This window comes from Schistocerca serialis, unplaced genomic scaffold, assembly GCF_023864345.2.
Source record: "Schistocerca serialis cubense isolate TAMUIC-IGC-003099 unplaced genomic scaffold, iqSchSeri2.2 HiC_scaffold_1370, whole genome shotgun sequence".
In the NCBI taxonomy this organism is placed as follows: domain Eukaryota; kingdom Metazoa; phylum Arthropoda; class Insecta; order Orthoptera; family Acrididae; genus Schistocerca; species Schistocerca serialis.
In genome coordinates, this window is record NW_026047592.1 from 4,365,882 (window position 1) to 4,391,869 (window position 25,988).

The window sequence follows — 25,988 nt, forward strand, 5'->3', positions numbered from 1 at the left end:
ATATAGATTCCGATGCTTCACTTCAGGTTTACTGTATCCCTTGGACATTCTTATTGACGATGAAACACAGAAATTGCATCGGAATTAAATACAAAAGGCACAATGCCGACTTTAGTACAAGAAGATCGACTCTTCTTACTGACTATGTTTTGAACCAATCCTGTGACATTAGTTATAGATTCCGATGCTTCACTCCACGTTTACTGTATCCCTTGGACCTTCTTATTGACGATGAAACACAGAAATTGCATCCGAATTAAATACAAAAGGCACAATGCCGACTTAAGTACAAGAAGACTGACTCTTCTGACTGACTATGTTTTGAACCATTCCTGTGACACTAGTTATAGATTCCGATGCTTCACTTCAGGTTTACTGTATCCCTTGGACCTTCTTATGGACGATGAAACTCAGCAATTGCATCGGAATTTAATTGAAAAGGCACAATGCCAACTTAAGTACAAGAAGACTGACTCTTCTTACTGACTATGTTTTCAACCATTCCTCTGACATTAGTTATAGATTCCGATGCATTACTTCAGATTTGCTGTTTCCCTCTGACCTTCATATTGCCGATGAAACAGAGAAATTGCATCGGAATTAAATACTAAAGGCACAATGCCGAATTAAGTACAAGAAGACTGACTCTTCTTACTGCCGATTTTTTGAACCACTCCTGTGACACTAGTTATAGATTCCGATGCTTCACTCCATGTTTAATGTATCCCTTGGACCTTCTTATTGACGATGAAATACAGAAATTGCATCGGAATTGAATAGAAAAGGCACAATGCCGAATTAAGTACAAGAAGACTGCCTCTTTCTACTGTCTATGTTTTGAACCATTCCTGTGACACTAGTTATGGATTCCGATGCTTCACTTCAGGTTTACTGTATCCCCTGGACCTTCGTATTGAGGATGAAACACAGAAATTGCATCGGAATTAAATACAAAAGGCACAATGCCGACTTAAGTACAAGAATACTGACTCTTCTTACTGTCTATGTTTTCAACCATCAATGTGACACTTGTTATAGATTAATAAGCTTCACTCCATGTTTACTGTATCCCTTTGACATTCTTATTGACGATGAAACACTGAAATTGCATCGGAATTAAATACAAAAGGCACAATGCCGGCTTCAGTACAAGATGACTGACTCTTCTTACTGACTATGTTTTGAACCATTCCTGTGACACTAGTTATAGATTCCGATGCTTCACTTCAGATTTACTGTATCCGTTGGACGTTGTTATTGACGATGAAACACAGAAATTGCGTCGGAATTAAATACAAAAGGCACAGTGCCGACTTAAGTACAAGAACACTGACTCTTCTTACTGTCTATGTTATGAACCAATCCTAACACAATAGTTATAGATTCCGATGATTCACTTCAGGTTTACTGTATAACTCTGACCTTTTCATTGTCGATGAAACACAGAAATTTCATCGGAATTAAATCCAAAAGCACAGTGCCGAATGAAGTACAACTGGACTGACTCTTCTCACGGTCTATGTTTTGAACCATTCCTGTGACACTAGTTACAGATTCCGATGCTTCACTCCAGGTTCACTGCATCCCTTGGACCTGCTTATTGACGATGAAAAACAGAAATTGCATCGGAATTTATTACAAAAGGCACAATGGCGACTTAAGTACAAGAAGACTGACTCTTCTTACTGACTATGATTTGAACCATTCCTGTGACACTAGTTACAGATTCCGGTGCTTCACTTTAGGTTTACTTGATCCCTTGGACATACTTATTGAAGATGGATCACAGAAATTGCATCGGAATTAAATACAAAAGGCACAATGCCGACTTAAGTACAAGGGGACTGACTCTTCCTACTGTCTATGATTTGAACCATTCCTGTGACACTAGTTTTAGATTCCGATGCTTCACTTCAGGTTTACTGTATCCCTTTGACCTTCTTATTGACGATGAAACACAGAAATTGCATCGGAATTAAATATAAAAGGCACAATGCCGAGTTAAGTACAAGAAGACTGACTCTTCTTACTGACTATGTTTTGAACCATTCCTGTGACACTAGTTATAGAATCCGATGCTTCACTTCAGGTTTACAGTATCCCTCTGACCTTCTTATTGACGATGAAACACAGAAATTGCATCGGAATTAAATACAAAAGGCACAATGCCGACTTAAGTACAAGAAGAGTGACTCTTCCTACTGTCTATGTTTTGAACCATTCCTTTGACACTAGTTATAGATCCGGTGCTTCACTCCAGGTTAACTGTATCCTTTGGACCTTCTTATTGACGATGAAACACAGAAATTGCATCGGAATTAAATAGAAAAGGCACAATGCCGACTTAATTACAAGATATCTGACAGTTCTTACTGTCTATGGTTTGAACCATTCCTGTGACACTAGTTACACATTCCGATGCTTCATTTCAGGTTTACTGTATCCCTTGGACCTTCTTGTTGACGATGAAACACAGAAACTGCATCGGAACTAAATACAAAAGGCACAATGCCGACTTAAGTACAAGAAGACTGACTCTTCTTACTGACTATGTTTGATTCATTCCTGTGACACTAGTTATAGATTCCGATGCTTCACTCCAGGTTTACTGTAACCCTTGGACCTTCATATTGACGATGAAACACAGAAATTGCATCGCATTTACACACAAAAGGCACAATGCCGACTTAAGTACAAGAAGACTGACGCTTCTTACTGACTATGATTTGAACCATTCCTGTGACACTAGTTATAGATTCCGATGCTTTACTTCAGGTTTACTGTATCCCTCTGACCTTCTTATTGACGATGAAACACAGAAATTGCATCGGAATTAAATACAAAAGGCACAATGTAGAATTAAGTACAAGAAGACTGACTCTTTTTACTGTCTATGTCTTGAAACATTCATGTGACACTAGTTATAGATTCCGATGCTTCACTCCAGGTTTACTGTATCCCTTGGACCTTCTTATTGACGATGACACACAGAAATTGCATTGGAATTAAATACAAAAGTCACAATGGCGACTAAAGTACAAGAAGACTGACTCTTCTTACTGACTATGTTTTGAACCATTCATGTGACACTAGTTATAGATTCCGGTGCTTCACTTCAGGTTTACTGTATCCGTTGGACCTTCTTATTGACGATGAAACACAGAAATTGCATCGGAATTAAATACAAAAGGCACAATGCCGACGTAAGTACAAGAAGACTGACTCTTCTTACAGACTATGTTTTGAAACATTCCTGTGACACTAGTTATAGATTCCGATGCTTCACTTCAGGTTTACTGTATCCCTTGGACCTTCCTATAGACGATGTAATACAGAATTTGCATCGTAATTAAATAAAAAAGGCACAATGCCGACTTAAGTACAAGAAGACAGACTCTTCTAACTGTCTATGTTTTGAACCATTCCTGTGACACTAGTTATAGAGTCCGATGCTTCACTCCAGGTTTACTATATCTCTTGGACCTTCTTATTGACGATGAAACACAGAAATTGCATCGGAATTAAATAGAAAAGGCACAATGCCGACTTAAGTACAAGAGGTCTGACTCTTCGTACTGACTATGTTTGATTCATTCCTGTGACACTAGTTATAGATTCCGATGCATCAATCCAAGTTTACTGTATCCCTTGGACCTTCCTATAGACGATGAAACACAGAAAATGCATCGGAATTAAATAAAAAAGGCACAATGCCGACTTAAGTACAAGAAGACTGACTCTTCTTACTGTCTATGTTTTGAACCATTCCTGTGACACTAGTTATAGATTCCGAGGCTTCACTTAAGGTTTACTGTATCCCTTGGACTTTCTTGTTGACAATAAAACACAGATATTGCATCGGAATTAAATACAAAAGGCACAATGCCGACTTAAGAACAAGAAGACTTACTCTTCTTACTGACTATGTTTGATTCATTCCTGTGACACTAGTTATAGATTCCGATGCTTCACTCCAGGTTTACTCTTTCCCTTGGACCTTCGTTTTGACGATGAAACACAGAAATTGCATCGGAATTATATACAAAAGGCAAAATGCCGACTTAAGTACAAGAAGACTGACTCTTCTTACTGACTATGTTTTGAACCATTCCTGTGACACTAGTTATAGATTCCGATGCTTCACTCCAGGTTTACTGTATCCCTTGGACCTCCTTATTGACGATCAAACACAGAAATTACATCGGAATTAAATACAAAAGGCGCAATACCGACTTAAGCAGAAGAACACTGACTCTTCTTACTGTCTATGTTTTGAACCATTCCTGTGACACTAGTTATAGATTCCGATGCTCCACTTCAGGTTTACTGTATCCCTTGGACCTTTTTTTTGCCGATGAAACACAGAAATTGCATCGGAATTAAATACTTAAGGAACAATGTCGATTTAAGTACAAGAAGACTGACTCTTCTTACTGACTATGTTTTGAACCATTCCTGTCACACTAGTTATAGATTCCGGTGCTTCACTTCAGGTTTACTGTATCCCTCTAACCTTCTTATTGACGATGAAACACAGAAATTGCATTGGAATTAAATAAAAAGGCACAATGCCAACTTAGGTACAACAATACTGACTCTTCCTACTGTGTATATTTTGAACCATTCCTGTGACACTAGTTATAGATTCCGATGCTTCATTTCAGGTTTACGGTATCCCTCTGACCCTCTTATTGACGATGAAATACAGATATTGCATCGGAATTAAATAGAAAAGGCACAATGCCGACTTAAGTACAAGAGACTGACTCTTCTTACTGTCTATGTTTTGAACCATTCCTGTGACGCTAGTTACAGATTCCGATGCTTCACTTCAGGGTTACTGTATCCCTTGGACCTTCTTATTGACGATGAAACACAGAAATTGCATCGGAATTAAATACAAAAGTCACAATGGCGACTTAAGTACAAGAAGCCTGACTCCTCCTACTGTCTATGATTTGAACCATTCCTGTGACACTAGTTATAGATTCTGATGCTTCACTTCAGGTTTTCTGTATCCCTCTGACCTTCTTATTGACGATGAAACACAGAAATTGCATCGGAATTAAATACAAATGGCACAATGTAGACTTAAGTACAAGAAGACAGACTCTTCTTACTGTATATGTTTTGAACCTTTTCTGTGACACTAGTTACAGATTCCGATGCTTCACTTCAGGTTTACTGCATCCCTCTGATCTTCTTCTTGATGATGAAACACAGAAATAGATTCGGAATTAAATATAAAAGGCACAATGCAAACTTAGGTACAAGAAGATGACTCTTCCTACTGTCTATGCTTTGAACCATTCCTGTGACACTAGTTATAGATTCCGATGCTTCACTTCAGGTGTACTGTATCCCTTGGACCTTCTTATTGACGATGAAACACAGAAATTGCATCGGAATTAAATACAAAAGGCACAATGCCGACTTAAGTACAAGAAGACTGACTTTTCTTGCTGTGTATGATTTGAACCATTCCCGTGAAACTAGTTATAGATTCCGATGCTTCACTTCAGGTTTACTGTATCCCTCTGACCTTCTTATTGACTATGAAACACATAAATTGCATCGGAATAAAATACAAAAGGCACAATGCCGACTTAAGTACAGGAAGACTGACTCTTCCTACTGTCTATGTTTTGAACGATTCCTGTGACACTAGTTGCACATTCCGATGCTTCGCTTCTGGTTTACTGTATCCCTCTGACCTTATTCTTGATGATGAAACACAGAAATTGCATCGGAATTAAATAGAAAAGGCACAATGCCGGCTTAAGTACTAGAAGACTGAGTTTCTTACTGTCTATGATTTGAACCATTCCTGTGACACTAGTTACAGATTACGATGCTTCACTTCAGGTGTACTGTATCCCTTGGACCTTTTTATTGACGATGAAACACAGAAATAGCATCGGGATTAAATACAAAAGGCACAATGCCGACATGAGTACAAGTAGACTGACTCTTCTTACTGTCTATGTTTTGAACCATTCCTGTGACACTAGTTATAGATTCCGATGCTTCACTTCAGGTTTACTGTATCCTTTTACTGTATCCTTTGGGCCTTCTCATTGACGACGAAACACAAAAAATGGCATCGCAATTAAATAGAAAATGCACAATGCCGACTTAAGTACAAGAAGACTGACTCTTCCTACTGTCTATGTTTTGAACCATTCCTGTGACACTAGTTATACATTCCGATGCTTCACTTCAGGTTTACTGCATCCCTTGGACCATCTTATTGATGACGAAACACAGAAATTGCACCGGAATTAAATAGGAAAGGCACAATGCCGACTTAAGTAAAAGAAGGCTGACCCTCCCTATTTCCTACGTTTTGAACCATTCCTGTGACACTAGTTATATCTTCCGATGCTTCACTTCAGGTTTACTGTATCCCTCTGACCCTGTTATTGACGATGAAACACAGAAATTGCATGTGAATTAAATAGAAAAGGCACAATGCCGCCTTAAGTACAAGAAGACTGACTCTTCCTACTGTCTCTGTTTTGAACAATTCCTGTGACACTAGTTATAGATTCCGATGCTTCACTTCAGGTTTACTGTATCCCTCTGACCTTCTTATTGACGATGAAACATAGAAGTTGCATCGGAATTAAATACAAAAGGCACAATGGTGACTTAAGTACAAGAAGACTGACTCTTCTTTCTGACTATGTTGTGAACATTTCCTGTGAGACCAGTTTTAGGTTCCGATGCTTCACTATATGTTTATTGTATCACTTGCACCTTGTTATTGACGATGAAACACAGAAATTGCATCGCAATTAGATACAAAAGGCACAATGCCATCTTAAGTACAAGAAGACTGACTCTTCCTACTGTCTATGTTTAAACCATTCCTGTGTCACTAGTTATAAATTCCGATGCTTCACTTCAGGTTTACTGATTCCCTCTGACCTTCTTATTGACGATGAAACACAGACACTGCATCGAAATTAAATACAAAAGGCACAATGCCGACTCAAATACAAGATGACTGGCTCTTCTCACTCTCTATGTTTTGAACCTTTCCTGAGAGACTGGTTTTAGATTCCGGTGCTTCACTTCAGGTTTACTGTATCCCTTGGACCCTCTTATTGACGACGAAACAAAGAAATTCTATCGGAACTAAACAGAAAAGGCACAATGCCGACTTAAGTACAAGAAGACTGACTCTTCCTACTGTCTATGCTTTGAACCATTCCTTTGACACTAGTTATAGATTTCGATGCTTCACTTCAGGTTTACTGTATCCCTTGGACCTTCTTATTGACGATGAAACACAGAAACTGCATCGGAATTAAATATAAAAGGCACAATGCCTACTTAAGTACAAGAAGACTGACTCCCCCTACTGTCTATGTTTTGAACCATTCCTGTGACACTAGTTATGGATTCCGATGCATCACTTCAGGTATACTGTATCCGTCTGACCTACTTATTGACGATGAAACACAGAAATTGCATCGGAATTAAATACAAATGGCACAATGCCGACTTAATTACAAGAGGACTGACTCTTCTAACTGTCTATGTTTTGAACCAATCCTGTGACACTCGCTATAGATTCCGATGCTTCACTTCAGGTTTACTGCATCCCTTGGACCATCTTATTGACGACGAAACACAGAAATTGCATCGGAATTAAATAGGAAAGGCACAATGCCGACTTATGTACAAAGAGACTTACCCTTCCTATTGTCTATGTTTTGAACCATTCCTGTGACACTAGTTATAGATTCCGATGCTACACTTCAGGTTGACGGTATCCCTCTGACCCTCTAATTGACGATGAAACACAGAAATTGCATCGGAATTAAATACAATACCCACAATGCCGACTTAAGTACAAGAAGACCGACTCTTCTTGCTGTCTATGTTTTGAACCATTCCTGTGACACTAGTTATAGATTCCGATGCTTCACCTCTGGTTTACTGTATCCCTTGGACCTTCTTATTGACGACGAAACACAGATATTGCATCGGAATTAAATAGAAAAGGCACAATGCCGTCTTAAGTACAAGAAGACTGACTCTTCTTACTGTCTATGTTTTGAACCATTCCTGTGACACTAGTTACAGATTCCGATGCTTCACTTCAGGTTTACTGTATCTCTTGGACCTTCTTATTGACGATGAAACACAGAAATTGCATCGGAATTAAATACAAAAGGCACAATGTCGACTTAAGTACAAGAAGACTGACTTTTCTTGCTGTGTATGTTTTGAACCATTCCTGTGAGACTAGGTGTAGATTCCGATGCTTCACTTCGGGTTTACTGTATTCCTCTGACCTCCTTATTGACGATGAAACACATAAATTGCATCTGAATTAAATACAAAAGGCACAATGCCGACTCAAGTACAGGAAGACTGACTCTTCCTACTGTCTATGTTTTCAACCATTCCTGTAACACTAGTTACACATTCCGATTCTTCGCTTCTGGTTTACTGTATCCCTCTGACCTTCTTCTTGACGATGAAACACAGAAATTGCATCGGAATTAAAGAGAAAAGGCACAATGCCGGCTTAAGTACTAGTAGACAGAGTTTCTTACTATCTATGATTTGAACCATTCCTGTGACACTAGTTATAGATTCCGATACTTCACTTCAGGTGTACTGTATCCCTTGGACCTTCTTATTGACGATGAAACACAGTAATTCCATCGGGATTAAATACAAAAGGCACATTGCCGACTTGAGTACAAGTAGACTGACTCTTCTTACTGTCTATGTTTTGAACCATTCCTGTGACACTAGTTATAGATTCCGATGCTTCACTTCAGGTTTACTGTATCCTTTTACTGTATCCTTTGGACCTTCTCATTGACGACGAAACACAGAAATTGCATCGGAATTAAATAGAAAATGCACAATGCCGACTTAAGTACAAGAAGACTGACTCTTCCTACTGTCTATGTTTGATCCAATCCTGTGACACTAGTTATACATTGCGATGCTACACTTCAGGTTTACTGCATCCCTTGGACCATCTTATTGACGACGAAACACAGAAATTGCACCGGAATTAAATAGGAAAGGCACAATGAGGACTTAAGTAAAAGAAGACTGACCATCCCTATTTCCTATGTTTTGAACCATTCCTGTGACACTAGTTATATCTTCCCATGCTTTACTTCAGGTTTACTGTATCCCTCTGACCCTCTTATTGACGATGAAACACAGAAATTGCATCGGAATTAAATACAAAAGTCACAATGGCGACTTAAGTACAAGAAGCCTGACTCCTCCTACTGTCTATGATTTGAACCATTCCTGTGACACTAGTTATAGATTCTGATGCTTCACTTCAGGTTTTCTGTATCCCTCTGACCTTCTTATTGACGATGAAACACAGAAATTGCATCGGAATTAAATACAAATGGCACAATGTAGACTTAAGTACAAGAAGACAGACTCTTCTTACTGTATATGTTTTGAACCTTTTCTGTGACACTAGTTACAGATTCCGATGCTTCACTTCAGGTTTACTGCATCCCTCTGATCTTCTTCTTGATGATGAAACACAGAAATAGATTCGGAATTAAATAAAAAAGGCACAATGCAAACTTAGGTACAAGAAGATGACTCTTCCTACTGTCTATGCTTTGAACCATTCCTGTGACACTAGTTATAGATTCCGATGCTTCACTTCAGGTTGACTGTATCCCTTGGACTTTCTTATTGACGATGAAACACAGAAATTGCATCGGAATTAAATACAAAAGGCACAATGCCGACTTAAGTACAAGAAGACTGACTTTTCTTGCTGTGTATGATTTGAACCATTCCCGTGAAACTAGTTATAGATTCCGATGCTTCACTTCAGGTTTACTGTATCCCTCTGACCTTCTTATTGACTATGAAACACATAAATTGCATCGGAATTAAATACAAAAGGCACAATGCCGACTCAAGTACAGGAAGACTGACTCTTCCTACTGTCTATGTTTTGAACGATTCCTGTGACACTAGTTGCACATTCCGATGCTTCGCTTCTGGTTTACTGTATCCCTCTGACCTTATTCTTGATGATGAAACACAGAAATTGCATCGAATTAAATAGAAAAGGCACAATGCCGGCTTAAGTACTAGAAGACTGAGTTTCTTACTGTCTATGATTTGAACCATTCCTGTGACACTAGTTACAGATTACGATGCTTCACTTCAGGTGTACTTTATCCCTTGGACCTTTTTATTGACGATGAAACACAGAAATTGCATCGGGATTAAATACAAAAGGCACAATGCCGACATGAGTACAAGTAGACTGACTCTTCTTACTGTCTATGTTTTGAACCATTCCTGTGACACTAGTTATAGATTCCGATGCTTCACTTCAGGTTTACTGTATCCTTTTACTGTATCCTTTGGGCCTTCTCATTGACGACGAAACACAAAAAATGGCATCGGAATTAAATAGAAAATGCACAATGCCGACTTAAGTACAAGAAGACTGACCCTTCCTACTGTCTATGTTTTGAACCATTCCTGTGACACTAGTTATACATTCCGATGCTTCACTTCAGGTTTACTGCATCCCTTGGACCATCTTATTGACGACGAAACACAGAAATTGCACCGGAATTAAATAGGAAAGGCACAATGCCGACTTAAGTAAAAGAAGGCTGACCCTCCCTATTTCCTACGTTTTGAACCATTCCTGTGACACTAGTTATATCTTCCGATGCTTCACTTCAGGTTTACTGTATCCCTCTGACCCTCTTATTGACGATGAAACACAGAAATTGCATGTGAATTAAATAGAAAAGGCACAATGCCGCCTTAAGTACAAGAAGACTGACTCTTCCTACTGGCTCTGTTTCGAACAATTCCTGTGACACTAGTTATAGATTCCGATGCTTCACTTCAGATTTACTATATCCCTCTGACCTTCTTATTGACGAAGAAACATAGAAGTTGCATCGGAATTAAATACAAAAGGCACAATGGTGACTTAAGTACAAGAAGACTGACTCTTCTTTCTGACTATGTTGTGAACATTTCCTGTGAGACCAGTTTTAGGTTCCGATGCTTCACTATATGTTTATTGTATCACTTGCACCTTGTTATTGACGATGAAACACAGAAATTGCATCGCAATTAGATACAAAAGGCACAATGCCAACTTAAGTACAAGAAGACTGACTCTTCCTACTGTCTATGTTTAAACCATTCCTGTGACACTAGTTATAAATTCCGATGCTTCACTTCAGGTTTACTGATTCCCTCTGACCTTCTTATTGACGATGAAACACAGACACTGCATCGAAATTAAATACAAAAGGCACAATGCCGACTCAAATACAAGATGACTGGCTCTTCTCACTCTCTATGTTTTGAACCTTTCCTGAGAGACTGGTTTTAGATTCCGGTGCTTCACTTCAGGTTTACTGTATCCCTTGGACCCTCTTATTGACGACGAAACACAGAAATTCTATCGGAACTAAACAGAAAAGGCACAATGCCGACTTAAGTACAAGAAGACTGACTCTTCCTACTGTCTATGCTTTGAACCATTCCTTTGACACTAGTTATAGATTTCGATGCTTCACTTCAGGTTTACTGTATCCCTTGGACCTTCTTATTGACGATGTAACACAGAAACTGCATCGGAATTAAATACAAAAGGCACAATGCCTACTTAAGTCCAAGAAGACTGACTCCTCCTACTGTCTATGTTTTGAACCATTCCTGTGACACTAGTTATAGATTCCGATGCATCACTTCAGGTATACTGTATCCGTCTGACCTACTTATTGACGATGAAACACAGAAATTGCATCGGAGTTAAATACAAATGGCACAATGCCGACTTAAGTACAAGAGGACTGACTCTTCTTACTGTCTATGTTTTGAACCATTCCTGTGACACTCGCTATAGATTCCGATGCTTCACTTCAGGTTTACTGCATCCCTTGGACCATCTTATTGACGACGAAACACAGAAATTGCATCGGAATTAAATAGGAAAGGCACAATGCCGACTTATGTACAAAGAGACTTACCCTTCCTATTGTCTATGTTTTGAACCATTCCTGTGACACTAGTTATAGATTCCGATGCTTCACTTCAGGTTGACGGTATCCCTCTGACCCTCTAATTGACGATGAAACACAGAAATTGCATCGGAATTAAATACAATACCCACAATGCCGACTTAAGTACAAGAAGACCGACCCTTCTTGCTGTCTATGTTTTGAACCATTCCTGTGACACTAGTTATAGATTCCGATGCTTCACCTCTGGTTTACTGTATCCCTTGGACCTTCTAATTGACGACGAAACACAGATATTGCATCGGAATTAAATTGAAAAGGCACAATGCCGACTTAAGTACAAGAAGACTGACTCTTCTTACTGTCTATGTTTTGAACCATTCCTGTGACACTAGTTACAGATTCCGATGCTTCACTTCAGGTTTACTGTATCTCTTGGACCTTCTTATTGACGATGAAACACAGAAATTGCATCGGAATTAAATACAAAAGGCACAATGCCGACTTAAGTACAAGAAGACTGACTTTTCTTGCTGTGTATGTTTTGAACCATTCCTGTGAGACTAGGTGTAGATTCCGATGCTTCACTTCGGGTTTACTGTATCCCTCTGACCTCCTTATTGACGATGAAACACATAAATTGCATCTGAATTAAATACAAAAGGCACAATGCCGACTCAAGTACAGGAAGACTGACTCTTCCTACTGTCTATGTTTTCAACCATTCCTGTAACACTAGTTACACATTCCGATTCTTCGCTTCTGGTTTACTGTATCCCTCTGACCTTCTTCTTGATGATGAAACACAGAAATTGCATCGGAATTAAATAGAAAAGGCACAATGCCGGCTTAAGTACTAGAAGACAGAGTTTCTTACTATCTATGATTTGAACCATTCCTGTGACACTAGTTATAGATTCCGATACTTCACTTCAGGTGTACTGTATCCCTTGGACCTTCTTATTGACGACGAAACACAGTAATTCCATCGGGATTAAATACAAAAGGCACATTGCCGACTTGAGTACAAGTAGACTGACTCTTCTTACTGTCTATGTTTTGAACCATTCCTGTGACACTAGTTATAGATTCCGATGCTTCACTTCAGGTTTACTGTATCCTTTTACTGTATCCTTTGGACCTTCTCATTGACGACGAAACACAGAAATTGCATCGGAATTAAATAGAAAATGCACAATGCCGACTTAAGTACAAGAAGACTGACTCTTCCTACTGTCTATGTTTGATCCAATCCTGTGACACTAGTTATACAATCCGATGCTACACTTCAGGTTTACTGCATCCCTTGGACCATCTTATTGACGACGAAACACAGAAATTGCACCGGAATTAAATAGGAAAGGCACAATGAGGACTTAAGTAAAAGAAGACTGACCATCCCTATTTCCTATGTTTTGAACCATTCCTGTGAAACTAGTTATATCTTCCCATGCTTTACTTCAGGTTTACTGTATCCCTCTGACCCTCTTATTGACGATGAGACACAGAAATTGCATCGGAATTAAATGGAAAAGGCACAATGCCGACTTAAGTACAAGAAGACTGACTCTTCTTACTGTCTATGTTTTGAACCATTCCTGTGACACTAGTTATAGATTCCGATGCTTCCCTTCAGGTTTACTGTATCCCTTGGACCTTCTTATTGACGACGAAACACAGAATTTGCAACGGAATTAAATAGAAAAGGCACAATGCCGACTTAAGTACAAGAAGACCTACCCTTCCTATTGTCTATGTTTTGTACCATTCCTGTGACACTAGCTATAGATTCCGATGCTTCACTTCAGGTTGACGGTATCCCTCTGACCCTCTTATTGACGATGAAACACAGAAATTGCATCGGAATTAAATAGAAAAGGCACAATGCCGACTTAAGTACGAGAAGACTGACTTTTCTTACTGTCTATGTTTTAAACCATTCCTGTGACACTAGTTATAGATTCCGATGCTTGACTTCAGGTTTACTGTATCCCTTGGACCTTCTTATTGACGATGAAACATAGAAATTGCTTCGGAATTAAATACAATACCCACAATGCCGACTTAAGTACAAGAAGACCGACTCTTCTTGCTGTCTATGTTTTGAACCATTTCTGTGACACTAGTTATAGATTCCGGTGCTTCACTTCAGGTTTACTGTATCCCTCTGACCTTCTTATTGACGATGAAACACATAAATTGCATCGGAATTAAATACAAAAGGCACAATGCCGACTCAAGTACAAGTACTACTGTCTATGTTTTGAACCATTCCTGTGACACTACTTACACATTCCGATGCTTCACCTCTGGTTTACTGTATCCCTTGGACCTTCTTATTGACGACGAAACACAGATATTGCATCGGAATTAAATAGAAAAGGCACAATGCCGACTTAAGTACAAGAAGACTGACTCATCTTACTGACTATGATTTGATTATTTCTTGTGAGACCAGTTTTAGTTTCCGATGCTCCACTATGTGTTTACTATATCCCTTGGACCTTCTTATTGACGATGAAACACAGAAATTGCAACGAAAGTAACTACAAAAAGCACAATGCCGACTTAAGTGCAAGAAGACTGACTCTTCTTACTGTCTATGTTTTTAACCATTCCTGTGACACTAGTTATAGATTCCGATGCTTCACTTCAGGTTTACTGTATCCCTTGGACCTTCTTATTGACGATGAAACACAGAAATTGCATCGGAATTAAATACAAAAGGCACAATGCCGACTTAAGTACAATAAGACTGACTTTTCTTGCTGTGTATGATTTGAACCATTCCCGTGAAACTAGTTATAGATTCCGATGCTTCACTTCAGGTTTACTGTATCCCTCTGACCTTCTTATTGACGATGAAACACATAAATTGCATCGGAATTAAATACAAAAGGCACAATGCCGACTCAAGTACAGGAAGACTGACTCTTCCTACTGTCTATGTTTTGAACGATTCCTGTGACACTAGTTGCACATTCCGATGCTTCGCTTTTGGTTTACTGTATCCCTCTGACCTTATTCTTGATGATGAAACACAGAAATTGCTTCGGAATTAAATAGAAAAGGCACAATGCCGGCTTAAGTACTAGAAGACTGAGTTTCTTACTGTCTATGATTTGAACCATTCCTGTGACACTAGTTACAGATTACGATGCTTCACTTCAGGTGTACTGTATCCCTTGGACCTTCTTATTGACGATGAAATACAGAAATTGCATCGGGATTAAATACAAAAGGCACAATGCCGACTTGAGTACAAGTAGACTGACTCTTCTTACGGTCTATGTTTTGAACCATTCCTGTGACACTAGTTATACATTCCGATGCTTCACTTCAGGTTACTGCATCCCTTGGACCATCTTATTGACGACGAAACACAGAAATTGCACCGGAATTAAATAGAAAGGGCACAAAGCCGACGTAAGTAAAAGAAGGCTGACCCTCCCTATTTCCTACGTTTTGAACCATTCCTGTGACACTAGTTATATCTTCCGATGCTTCACTTCAGGTTTACTGTATCCCTCTGACCCTCTTATTGACGATGAAACACAGAAATTGCATCGGAATTAAATAGAAAAGGCACAATGCCGACTTAAGTACAAGAAGACTGACTGTTCTTACTGTCTATGTTTTGAACCATTCCTGTGACACTAGTTATAGATTCCGATGCTTCACTTCATGTTTACTGTATCCCTTGGACCTTCTTATTGACGACGAAACACAGAATTTGCATCGGAATTAAATAGAAAAGGCACAATGCCGACTTAAGTACAAGAAGACTGACTCTTCCTACTGTCTCTGTTTTGAACCATTCCTGTGACACTAGGTATAGATTCCGATGCTTCACTTCAGGTTTACTGTATCCCTCTGACCTTCTTATTGACAATGAAACACAGAAATTGCATCGGAATTAAATTCAAAAGGCACAATGGTGACTTAAGTACAAGAAGACTGACTCTTCTTTCTGACTATGTTGTGAACATTTCCTGTGAGACCAGTTTTAGATTCCGATGCTTCACTATATGTTTATTGTATCACTTGCACCTTGTTATTGACGATGAAACACAGAAATTGCATCGCAAATAAATATAAAAGGCACAATGCCAACTTAAGTACAAGAAGACTGACTCTTCCTACTGTCTATGTTTAAACCATTCCTGTGACACTAGTTATAAATTCCGATGCTTCACTTCAGGTTTACTGATTCCCTCTGACCTTCTTATTGACGATGAAACACAGAAATTGCATCGAAAGTAAATACAAAAGGCACAATGCCGACTTAAGTACAAGAAGACTGACTCTTCTTACTGTCTATGTTTTGAACCATTCCTGTGACACTAGTTATAGATTCCGATGCTTCACTTCAGGTTTACTGTATCTCTTGGACCTTCTTATTGACGATGAAACACAGAAATTGCATCGGAATTAAATACAAAAGGCACAATGCCGACTTAAGTACAAGAAGACTGACTTTTCTTACTGTGTATGTTTTGAACCATTCCTGTGAAACTAGTTGTAGATTCCGATGCTTCACTTCAGGTTCACTGTATTCCTCTGACCTCCTTATTGACGATGAAACACATAAATTGCATCTGAATTAAATACAAAAGGCACAATGCCGACTCAAGTACAGGAAGACTGACTCTTCCTACTGTCTATGTTTTGAACCATTCCTGTAACACTAGTTACACATTCGATGCTTCGCTTCTGGTTTACTGTATCCCTATGACCTTCATCATGATGATGAAACACAGAAATTGCATCGGAATTAAATAGAAAAAGCACAATGCCGGCTTAAGTACTAGAAGACTGAGTTTCTTACTGTCTATGATTTGAACCATTCCTGTGACACTAGTTATAGATTCCGATACTTCACTTCAGGTGTACTGTATCCCTTGGACCTTCTTATTGACGATGAAACACGGAAATTCCATCGGGATTAAATACAATAGGCACAATGCCGACTTGAGTACAAGTAGACTGACTCTTCTTACTGTCTATGTTTTGAACCATTCCTGTGACACTAGTTATAGATTCCGATGCTTCACTTCAGGTTTACTGTATCCTTTTACTGTATCCTTTGGACCTTCTCATTGACGACGAAACACAGAAATTGCATCGGAATTAAATAGAAAATGCACAATGCCGACTTAAGTACAAGAAGACTGACTCTTCCTACTGTCTATGTTTGATCCAATCCTGTGACACTAGTTATACATTCCGATGCCACACTTCAGGTTTACTGCATCCCTTGGACCATCTTATTGACGACGAAACACAGAAATTGCACCGGAATTAAATAGGAAAGGCACAATGAGGACTTAAGTAAAAGAAGACTGACCATCCCTATTTCCTATGTTTTGAACCAATCCTGTGACACTAGTTATATCTTCCCATGCTTCACTTCAGGTTTACTGTATCCCTCTGACCCTCTTATTGACGATGAGACACAGAAATTGCATCGGAATTAAATAGAAAAGGCACAATGTCGACTTAAGTACAAGAAGACTGACTCTTCTTACTGTCTATGTTTTGAACCATTCCTGTGACACTAGTTGTAGATTCCGATGCTTCACTTCAGGTTTACTGTATCCCTTGGACCTTCTTATTGACGACGAAACACAGAATTTGCAACGGAATTAAATAGAAAAGGCACAATGCCGACTTAAGTACAAGAAGACTGACTCTTCCTACTGTCTCTGTTTTGAACCATTCCTGTGACACTAGTTATAGATTCCGATGCTTCACTTCAGGTTTACTGTATCCCTCTGACCTTCCTATTGACGATGAAACACAGAAATTGCATCGGAACTAAATACAAAAGGCACAATGCTGACTTAAGTACAAGAAGACTGACTCTTCTTTCTGACTATGTTGTGAACATTTCCTGTGAGACCAGTTTTAGATTCCGATGCTTCACTATATATTTATTGTATCACTTGGACATTGTTATTGACGATGAAACACAGAAATTGCATGTAATTAAATACAAAAGGCACAATGCCGACCTAAGTACAAGAAGACTGACTCTTCCTACTGTCTATGTTTTAACAATTCCTGTGACACTAGTTATAGATTCCGATGCTTCACTTCAGGTTTACTGATTCCCTCTGACCTTCTTATTGACGATGAAACACAGTCACTGCATCGGAATTAAATACAAAAGGCACAATGCCAACTCAAATACAAGATGACTGGCTCTTCTTACTCTCTATGTTTTGATCCTTTCCTGAGAGACTCGTTTTAGATTCCGGTGCTTCACTTGAGGTTTACTGTATCCCTTGGACCCTCTTATTGACGATAAAACACAGAAAATGCATCGGAATTAAATACAAAGGGCACAATGCCGACTTAAGTACAAGAAGACTGACTCCTCCTACTGTCTATGATTTGTACCATTCCTGTGACACTAGTTATAGATTCCGATGCATCACTTCAGGTATACTGTATCCCTTGGACGTTCTTATTGACGATGAACCTCAGAAATTGCATCGGAATTAAGTACAAAGGGCACAATGCCGACTTAAGTACAAGAAGACTGACTCTTCTTGCTGTGTATGTTTTGAACGATTCCTGTTACACTAGTTATAGATTCCGATGCTTCACTTCAGGTTTACTGTATCCCTCTGACCTTCTTATTGACGGCGAAACACAGAAATAGCATCGGAAATAAACAGAAAAGGCACAATGTCGACTTAAGTACAAGAAGACTGAGTCTTCCTACTGTCCATGCTTTGAACCATTCCTGTGACACTAGTTATAGATTTTGATGTTTCACCTCACGTTTACTGTATCCCTCTGACCTTCCTATTCACGATGAAACACAGAAATTGCATCGGAATTAAATACAAAAGCCACAATGTCGACTTAAATACAAGAAGACAGACTCTTCTTACTGTCTATGTTTTGACCCCTTTCTGCTACACTAGTTATAGATTCAGATGCTTCACTTCAGGTTTACTGCATCCCTCTGACCTTCTTCTTCATGATGAAACACATAAATTGCATCGGAATTAAATAGGAAAGGCACAATGCCGACTTAATTACAAGAAGACTGACTTTTCCTACTGTCTAAGTTTTGAACCATTCCTGTGACACTAGTTATAGATTCCGATGCTTCACTTCAGGTTTACTGTATCCCTCTGACCTTCTTATTGATGATGAAACACAGAAATTGCATCGGAATTAAATACAAAAGGCACAATGCTGACTTAAGTGCAAGATGACTGACTCTTCTTACTGTCTATGTTTAGAACCATTCCTGTGACACTAGTTATAGATTCCGATGCTTCACTTCCGGTTTACTGTATCCCTCTGACCTTCTTATTTACGATGAAACACAGAAATTGCATCGGAATTAAATACAAAAGGCACATAGCCGACTTAAGTACAAGAAGACTGACTCTTCTTACTGTCTATGTTTTGAATCATTCTGGTGACACTAGTTATAGTTTCCGATGCTTCACTTCAGGTTTACTGATTCCCTCTTACCTACTTATTGACGATGAAACACAGAAATTGCATCGGAATTAAATACAAAAGGCACAATGCTGACTTAAGTGCAAGATGACAGACTCTTCTTACTGTCTACGTTTTGAACCATTCCTGTGTCCTTTGTTATAGATTCGGATGCTTCATTTTAGGTTTACTGTATCCCTTGGACCCTCTTATTGACGACGAAACACAGAAATTGCATCGGAATTAAATAGAAAAGGCACAATGCCGACTTAAGTACAAGAAGACTGACTCTTCCGACTGTCTATGTTTTAACCATTCCTGTGACACTAGTTATAGATTCCGATGCTTCACTTCAGGTTTACTGATTCCCTCTGACCTTCTTATTGACGATGAAACACAGAAACTGCATCGGAATTAAATATAAAAGGCACAATGCCGACTCAAATACAAAATGACTGGCTCTTCTTACTCTCTATGTTTTGAACCTTTCCTGAGAGACCGGTTTTAGATTCCGGTGCTTCACTTCAGGTTTACTGTATCCGTTGGACCTTCTTACTGACAACGAAACACAGAAATTGCATCGGAATTAAATAGAAAAGGCACAATGCCGACTTAAGTACAAGAAGACTGACTCTTCTTACTGACTATGTTATGAACATTTCCTGTGAGACCAGTTTTAGATTCCGATGCTTCACTATGTGTTTACTGTATCCCTTGGACCTTCTTATTGACGATGAAACACAGAAATTGCATCGAAATTAAATACAAAATGCACAATGCCGACTTAAGTACAAGAAGACTGACTCATCTTACTGTCTATGATTTGAACTATTCCTGTGACACTAGTTATAGATTCCAATGCTTCACTTCGGGTTTACTGTATCCCTTGGACCTTCTTATTGACGATGAAACACAGAAATTGCATCGGAATTAAATACAAAGGGCACAATGCCGACTTAAGTACAAGAAGACTGACTCTTCTTGCTGTGTATGTTTTGAACCATTCCTGTTACACTAGTTATAGATTCCGATGCTTCACTTCAGGTTTACTGTATCCCTCTGACCTTCTTATTGACGACGAAACACAGAAATTGCATCGGAATTAAACAGAAAAGGCACAATGCCGACTTTAGTACAAGAAGACTGACACTTCCTACTATCTATGCTTTGAACCATTCCTGCGACACTAGTTATAGATTCCGATGCTTCACTTCAGGTTTACTGTATACCTCTGAACTTCTTATTGACGATGAAACACAGAAATTGCATCGGAATTAAATACAAAAGGCACAATGTCGACTTCAGTACAAGAAGACAGACTCTTCTTACTGTCTATGTTTTGAACACTTTCTGTGACACTAGTTATAGATTCCGATGTTTCAATTCAGGTTTACAGCATCCCTCTGACCTTCTTCTTCATGATGAAAAACAGAAATTGCATCGGAATTAAATAGAAAAAGCACAATGCCGACTTAAGTACAAGAAGACTGACTCTTCCTACTGTCTATGTTTTGAACCATTCCTGTGACACTAGTTATAGATTCCGATGCTTCACTTCAGGTTTACTGTATCCCTCTGACCATCTTATTGATGATGAAACACAGAAATTGCATCGGAATTAAATACAACATGCACAATGCCGACTAAAGTACAAGAAGACTGATTCTTCTTACTGACTATGATGTGAACATTTCCTGTGAGACCTGTTTTAGATTCCGATGCTTCACTATATGTTTACAGTATCCCTTGGACCTTCTTATTGACGATGAAACCCAGAAATTGCATCGGAATTAAATACAAAAGGCACAATGCCGACTTAAGTACAAGAAGGCTGACCCTTCTTGCTGTGTATGTTTTGAACCATTCCTGTGACACTAGTTATAGATTCCGATGCTTCACTTCAGGTTGACTGTATCTCTCCGACCTTCTTATTGACGACGAAACACATAAATTGCATCGGAATTAAATAGAAAAGGCACAATGCCGACTTAAGTACAAGAAGACTGAATCTTCCTACTGTATATGCTTTGAACCATTCCTGTGACACCAGTTATGGATTCCGATGCTTCACTTCAGGTTTACTGTATCCCTCAGACCTTCTTAATGACGATGAAACACAGAAATTGCATCGGAATTAAATACAAAAGGCACAATGTCGACTTAAGTACAAGAAGAGAGACTCTCCTTACGGTCTATGTTTTGAACCTTGTCTGTGACACTATTTATAGATTCCGATGCTTCACTTCAGGTTTACTTCATTCCTTTGACCTTCATCTTGATGATGAAACACAGAAATTGCATCGGAATTAAATAGAAAGGCCACAATATCGACTTAAGTACAAGAAGACTGACTCTTCTTACTGTCTATGATTTGAACCATTCCTGTGACACTAGTAATAATCCGATGCTTCACTTCAGGTGTAGTGTACTCCTTGGACCTTCTTATTGACGATGAAACACAGAAATTGCATCGGGATAAAATACAAAAGGCACAATGCCGACTTAAGTACAAGTAGACTGACTCTTCTTACCGTCTATGTTTTGAACCATTCCTGTGACACTAGTTATCACTCTAAGCGCCAAGCCCGTAAAATTTACGGGCCTGGGATCGCGCGAAAATCACCAAGCCCGTAAAATTTACGGGCCGCTACATTTAATTTCATTCAAAACACTGCAACGTTATTTCTACGGGTTTGGCCAGCGCTATACGTTTTTCAGATGTTTATTAACAAAATGCGTCCATAGATGTCACGGCAGCGCTGTAATTCATGTTAAAACTTATCTTTGCGTTCTCAGTCTGTATATCATTCAGTTGTTTGTCATCATGTTTCGGCGCGGTTTATCAGACGCAGAAATTGCGGATTTGATCAATCATAGCGACACTCTGGATAATGTAGAGAGTGATTCAGACGATTCTGAATGCAATGGTGTGTTTGAAGGTACGTATTTCCGAATTTTCCACGTAATTGTGCAGTACGCACATATCTGTTGAACATGTGTAAACGATGTATGTAGTTACACATAATGTGATATTCTTTTTAGAAGACGAGATTGATGACAGTTTGTCTTCAGATGAAGACGAGAATGATGTTGAAGGTGTTGCTTCAAATCCAGCAGCTGTGCCGTATCCGAAAGACAGTGAGTGGACTGCAGTTGACACCTACCGACCTCTGCCTGTCAACACGACACCCAGGCAGATACTAGTGGATATTGATGAGTCGAGTTCTGTACTGGATTGCAGTAAAGTGTTCCTTACTGACAGTGACGTAAATGAACTCAAGAGACAGACAAATTTGTATGCATCACAGACAATACAGAAGAAAAGAAGAGGAAATAATCTGAAGCCCCATTCAGTTTTGAGTTCGTGGAAGCCAGTGACTATAAGTGAGATGAGGCGTTTCTTGGGTATTATTTTCCACATGTGTGTTTCGAAAAAGCCAAAAATTGCGGACCATTGGAGCACTAATCCTGTTCTTAGTTGTAACTTTTGTCCCCATGTCATGAGCCGTTTGCGTTTCACTCAGATACTGTCATGCTTGCATCTTGTTGACAATTCAAATCAGAAAAAACCAGGCGAAGATGGATTTCATCCACTTTACAAAGTTTTGCCATATTATAATAATTTGAAGGAGCGATGTATCCAGGCATATCGTCCCTCAGAAAAAGTGACAATTGATGAAGGAATTTGCCCATTTCGAGGTCGTGTGAGTTTCCGTGTTTACATGCAAAATAAGCCTCATAAGTATGGACTGAAAGTATATGCTGTTGCTGAAGCCAGTAGTGGCTATGTTGTAAATTTTGAAGTTTATGCTGGTAAGCATATTGTTGACAATTCTTCGTCTGCGGTTATTTTGCGATTGTTGTCTGACAGCAGCTTGCTGAACAAAGGCCACACTGTGTATTTAGATCGATTTTATTCCAGTCCAGAGCTATTTCAGCAACTGGCAGAGAAAGGCACTGGAGCTGTTGGTACTGTGAACAAATCCAGGAAAGGATTGCCTAAAGATTTAGTATCTGCTAAGCTGAAAAAGGGCGAAATGTCTTTTCGGCGTAAAGATAATGTATTGGCAATGAAGTGGAAAGATAAGAGAGATGTGTATACATTGTCTACAAGGCATCAAGCAACATTTGGTACGCATACTAAGAGAAATGGGTCTGTAGTATTGAAACCACTTCAGGTACTTGATTACAACCTCAATAAAATTGGAGTGGATATTGGAGACCAACGCCTGCAGTACAATCCGTTCCAGCACAGAACTGTGAAATGGTGGCGAAAATTATATTTCCATTTGCTGCTTATGGGAGTATCAAATGCATTTTGGCTGTACAATGCAGTGCACAGGAAGAAAATTACAATAACAGACTTTATAACAGTGCTTGCAGTTCAGCTTGTTGAAGACGACACACTTGAATTCATTCCAAGAAATGAAGGAACTGTAGGTCGGCTAACAAAGAGACATTTTTTGCAGCACATACCTGCAACTACTAAGAAGTATGCTGCTCGTGTGTGTCACGTGTGCAGTTCCAGGAGCAAGAAACAGAGTGGCAAGGCTTCTCGCAAAGAGACACGATACGAATGTGAACAGTGTGGCGTTGCACTCTGCCTGGAACCTTGCTTTAAAATTTTCCACACTAAAAAACAATATGATTCTGTGTGAAATTTATATGTAATACTGTATACTATCAGAAACATGTAATGTAGTGCCACAATTTTGGTTAAAAATAAATCACAATTGTATTCCCTTATTCGTATGACTTTTTCTAAATTCTTAAAACATCTAAGTGATTTCTATAACTGTACCTTAAAGCTGTGCATTGTAAAGTAGTTTCTTTCACTCAGAATTAAAGTAGAAATGTGCAGCTTCAAGATGGTACCAAATTTGCCACAATCCAAACAGTAGATTTGATGCAGTAATTTTTTTAATATTGGTAAAATTGCCCGGTTTCTAGGGACGGGTGCATAAAATAGGCCTGGTACAGAGAGTGTTATAGATTCTGATGCTTCACTTCAGTTTTACTGTTTCCCTCTGACCTTCTTATTGACGATGAAACACAGAAATTGCATCGGAATTAAACAGAAAAGGCACAATGCCGACTTAAGTATAAGAAGACTGACTCTTCCTACTGTCTAATTTTTGAACCATCCTTGTGACACTAGTTAGAGATTCCGATGCTTTACTTCAGGTTTACTGTATTCCTTGGACCTTCTTATTGACGATGAAACACAGAAATTGCATCGGAATTAAATACATAAGCCACAATGCCGACTGAAGTACTAGAAGACTGACTCTTCTTACTGTCTATGTTTTGAACCATTCCTGTGTCACTAGTTATAGATTCCGATGATTCACTTCACGTTTACTGTATCCCTTTGCCCTTCTTAATGACGATGAAACACAGAAATTGCATCGGAATTAAATAGAAAAGGCACAATGCCGACTTAAGCACAAGATGAATGACTCTTCCTGCTGTCTATGTTTGAACCATTCCTCTGACACTAGTTATAGATTCAGATGCTTCACTTCAGGCTTACGGTATCCCTTGGACCTTCTTACTGACGACGAAACACAGAAATTGCATCGGAATTAAATAGAAAAGGCACAATGCCGACTTAAGTACAAGAAAACTGACTCTTCTTACTGTCTATGCTTTGATCCATTCCTGAGACACTAGTTATAGATTCCGATGCTTCACTTCAGGTTTACTGTATATCTTGGACCTTCTTATTGACGACGAAACACAGAAATTGCATCGGAATTAAACACAAAAGGCACAATGCTGACTTAAGTACAAGAAGACTGACTCTTCTTACTGACTATGATTTGAACATTTCCTGTGAGACCAGTTTTAGATTCCGATGCTTCACTTCAGGTTTACTGTATCCCTTGGACCTTCTTATTGATGATGAAACACAGAAATTGCATCGGAATTAAATACAAAAGGCACAATGCCGAATTAAGTACGAGAAGACTGACTCTTCCTAGTGTCTATGTTTTGAACCGTTCCTGTGACACTAGTTATAGATTCCGATGCTTCACTTTAGGTTTACTGTATCCATCTGACCTTCTTATTGACGATGAAACTCAGAAATTGCATCGGAAATAAATACAAAAGGCACAATGCCGACTCAAATACAAGAAGACTGACTATTCCTACTGTCTATGTTTTGAACCATTCCTGTGACACTAGTTATACATTCCGATGCTTCACTTCAGGTTTACTGTATCGCTCTGACCTTCTTATTGACGATGAAACACAGAAATTGCATCGGAATTAAATAGAAAAGGCACAATGCCGTCTTATGTACAAGAAGACTCACTCTTCTTACTGACTATGTTTCAACCATTCCTATGCCACTAGTTATAGATTCCGATGCTTCACTTCAGGTTTACTGTATCCCTTGGACATTCTTATTGACGACGAAACACAGAAATTGCATCGGAATTAAATAGGAAAGGCACAATGCCGACTTAAGTACAAGAAGGCTGACTCTTCCTGTTGTCTATGTTG

At 39.0% G+C, this 25,988-nt stretch overlaps 1 protein-coding gene across 1 annotated transcript; it reads left to right on the plus strand.

The window, feature by feature from the left end:
- The first annotated feature begins 22,302 nt into the window (after positions 1–22,302).
- LOC126441761 (piggyBac transposable element-derived protein 4-like) lies at positions 22,303–24,136 on the plus strand. Its single transcript, XM_050090684.1, has 2 exons — positions 22,303–22,417; positions 22,521–24,136. The coding sequence occupies exons 1-2, from the start codon at positions 22,303–22,305 to the stop codon at positions 24,134–24,136; spliced, it is 1,731 nt and encodes a 576-aa protein (XP_049946641.1).
- Positions 24,137–25,988: the final 1,852 nt, after the last annotated feature.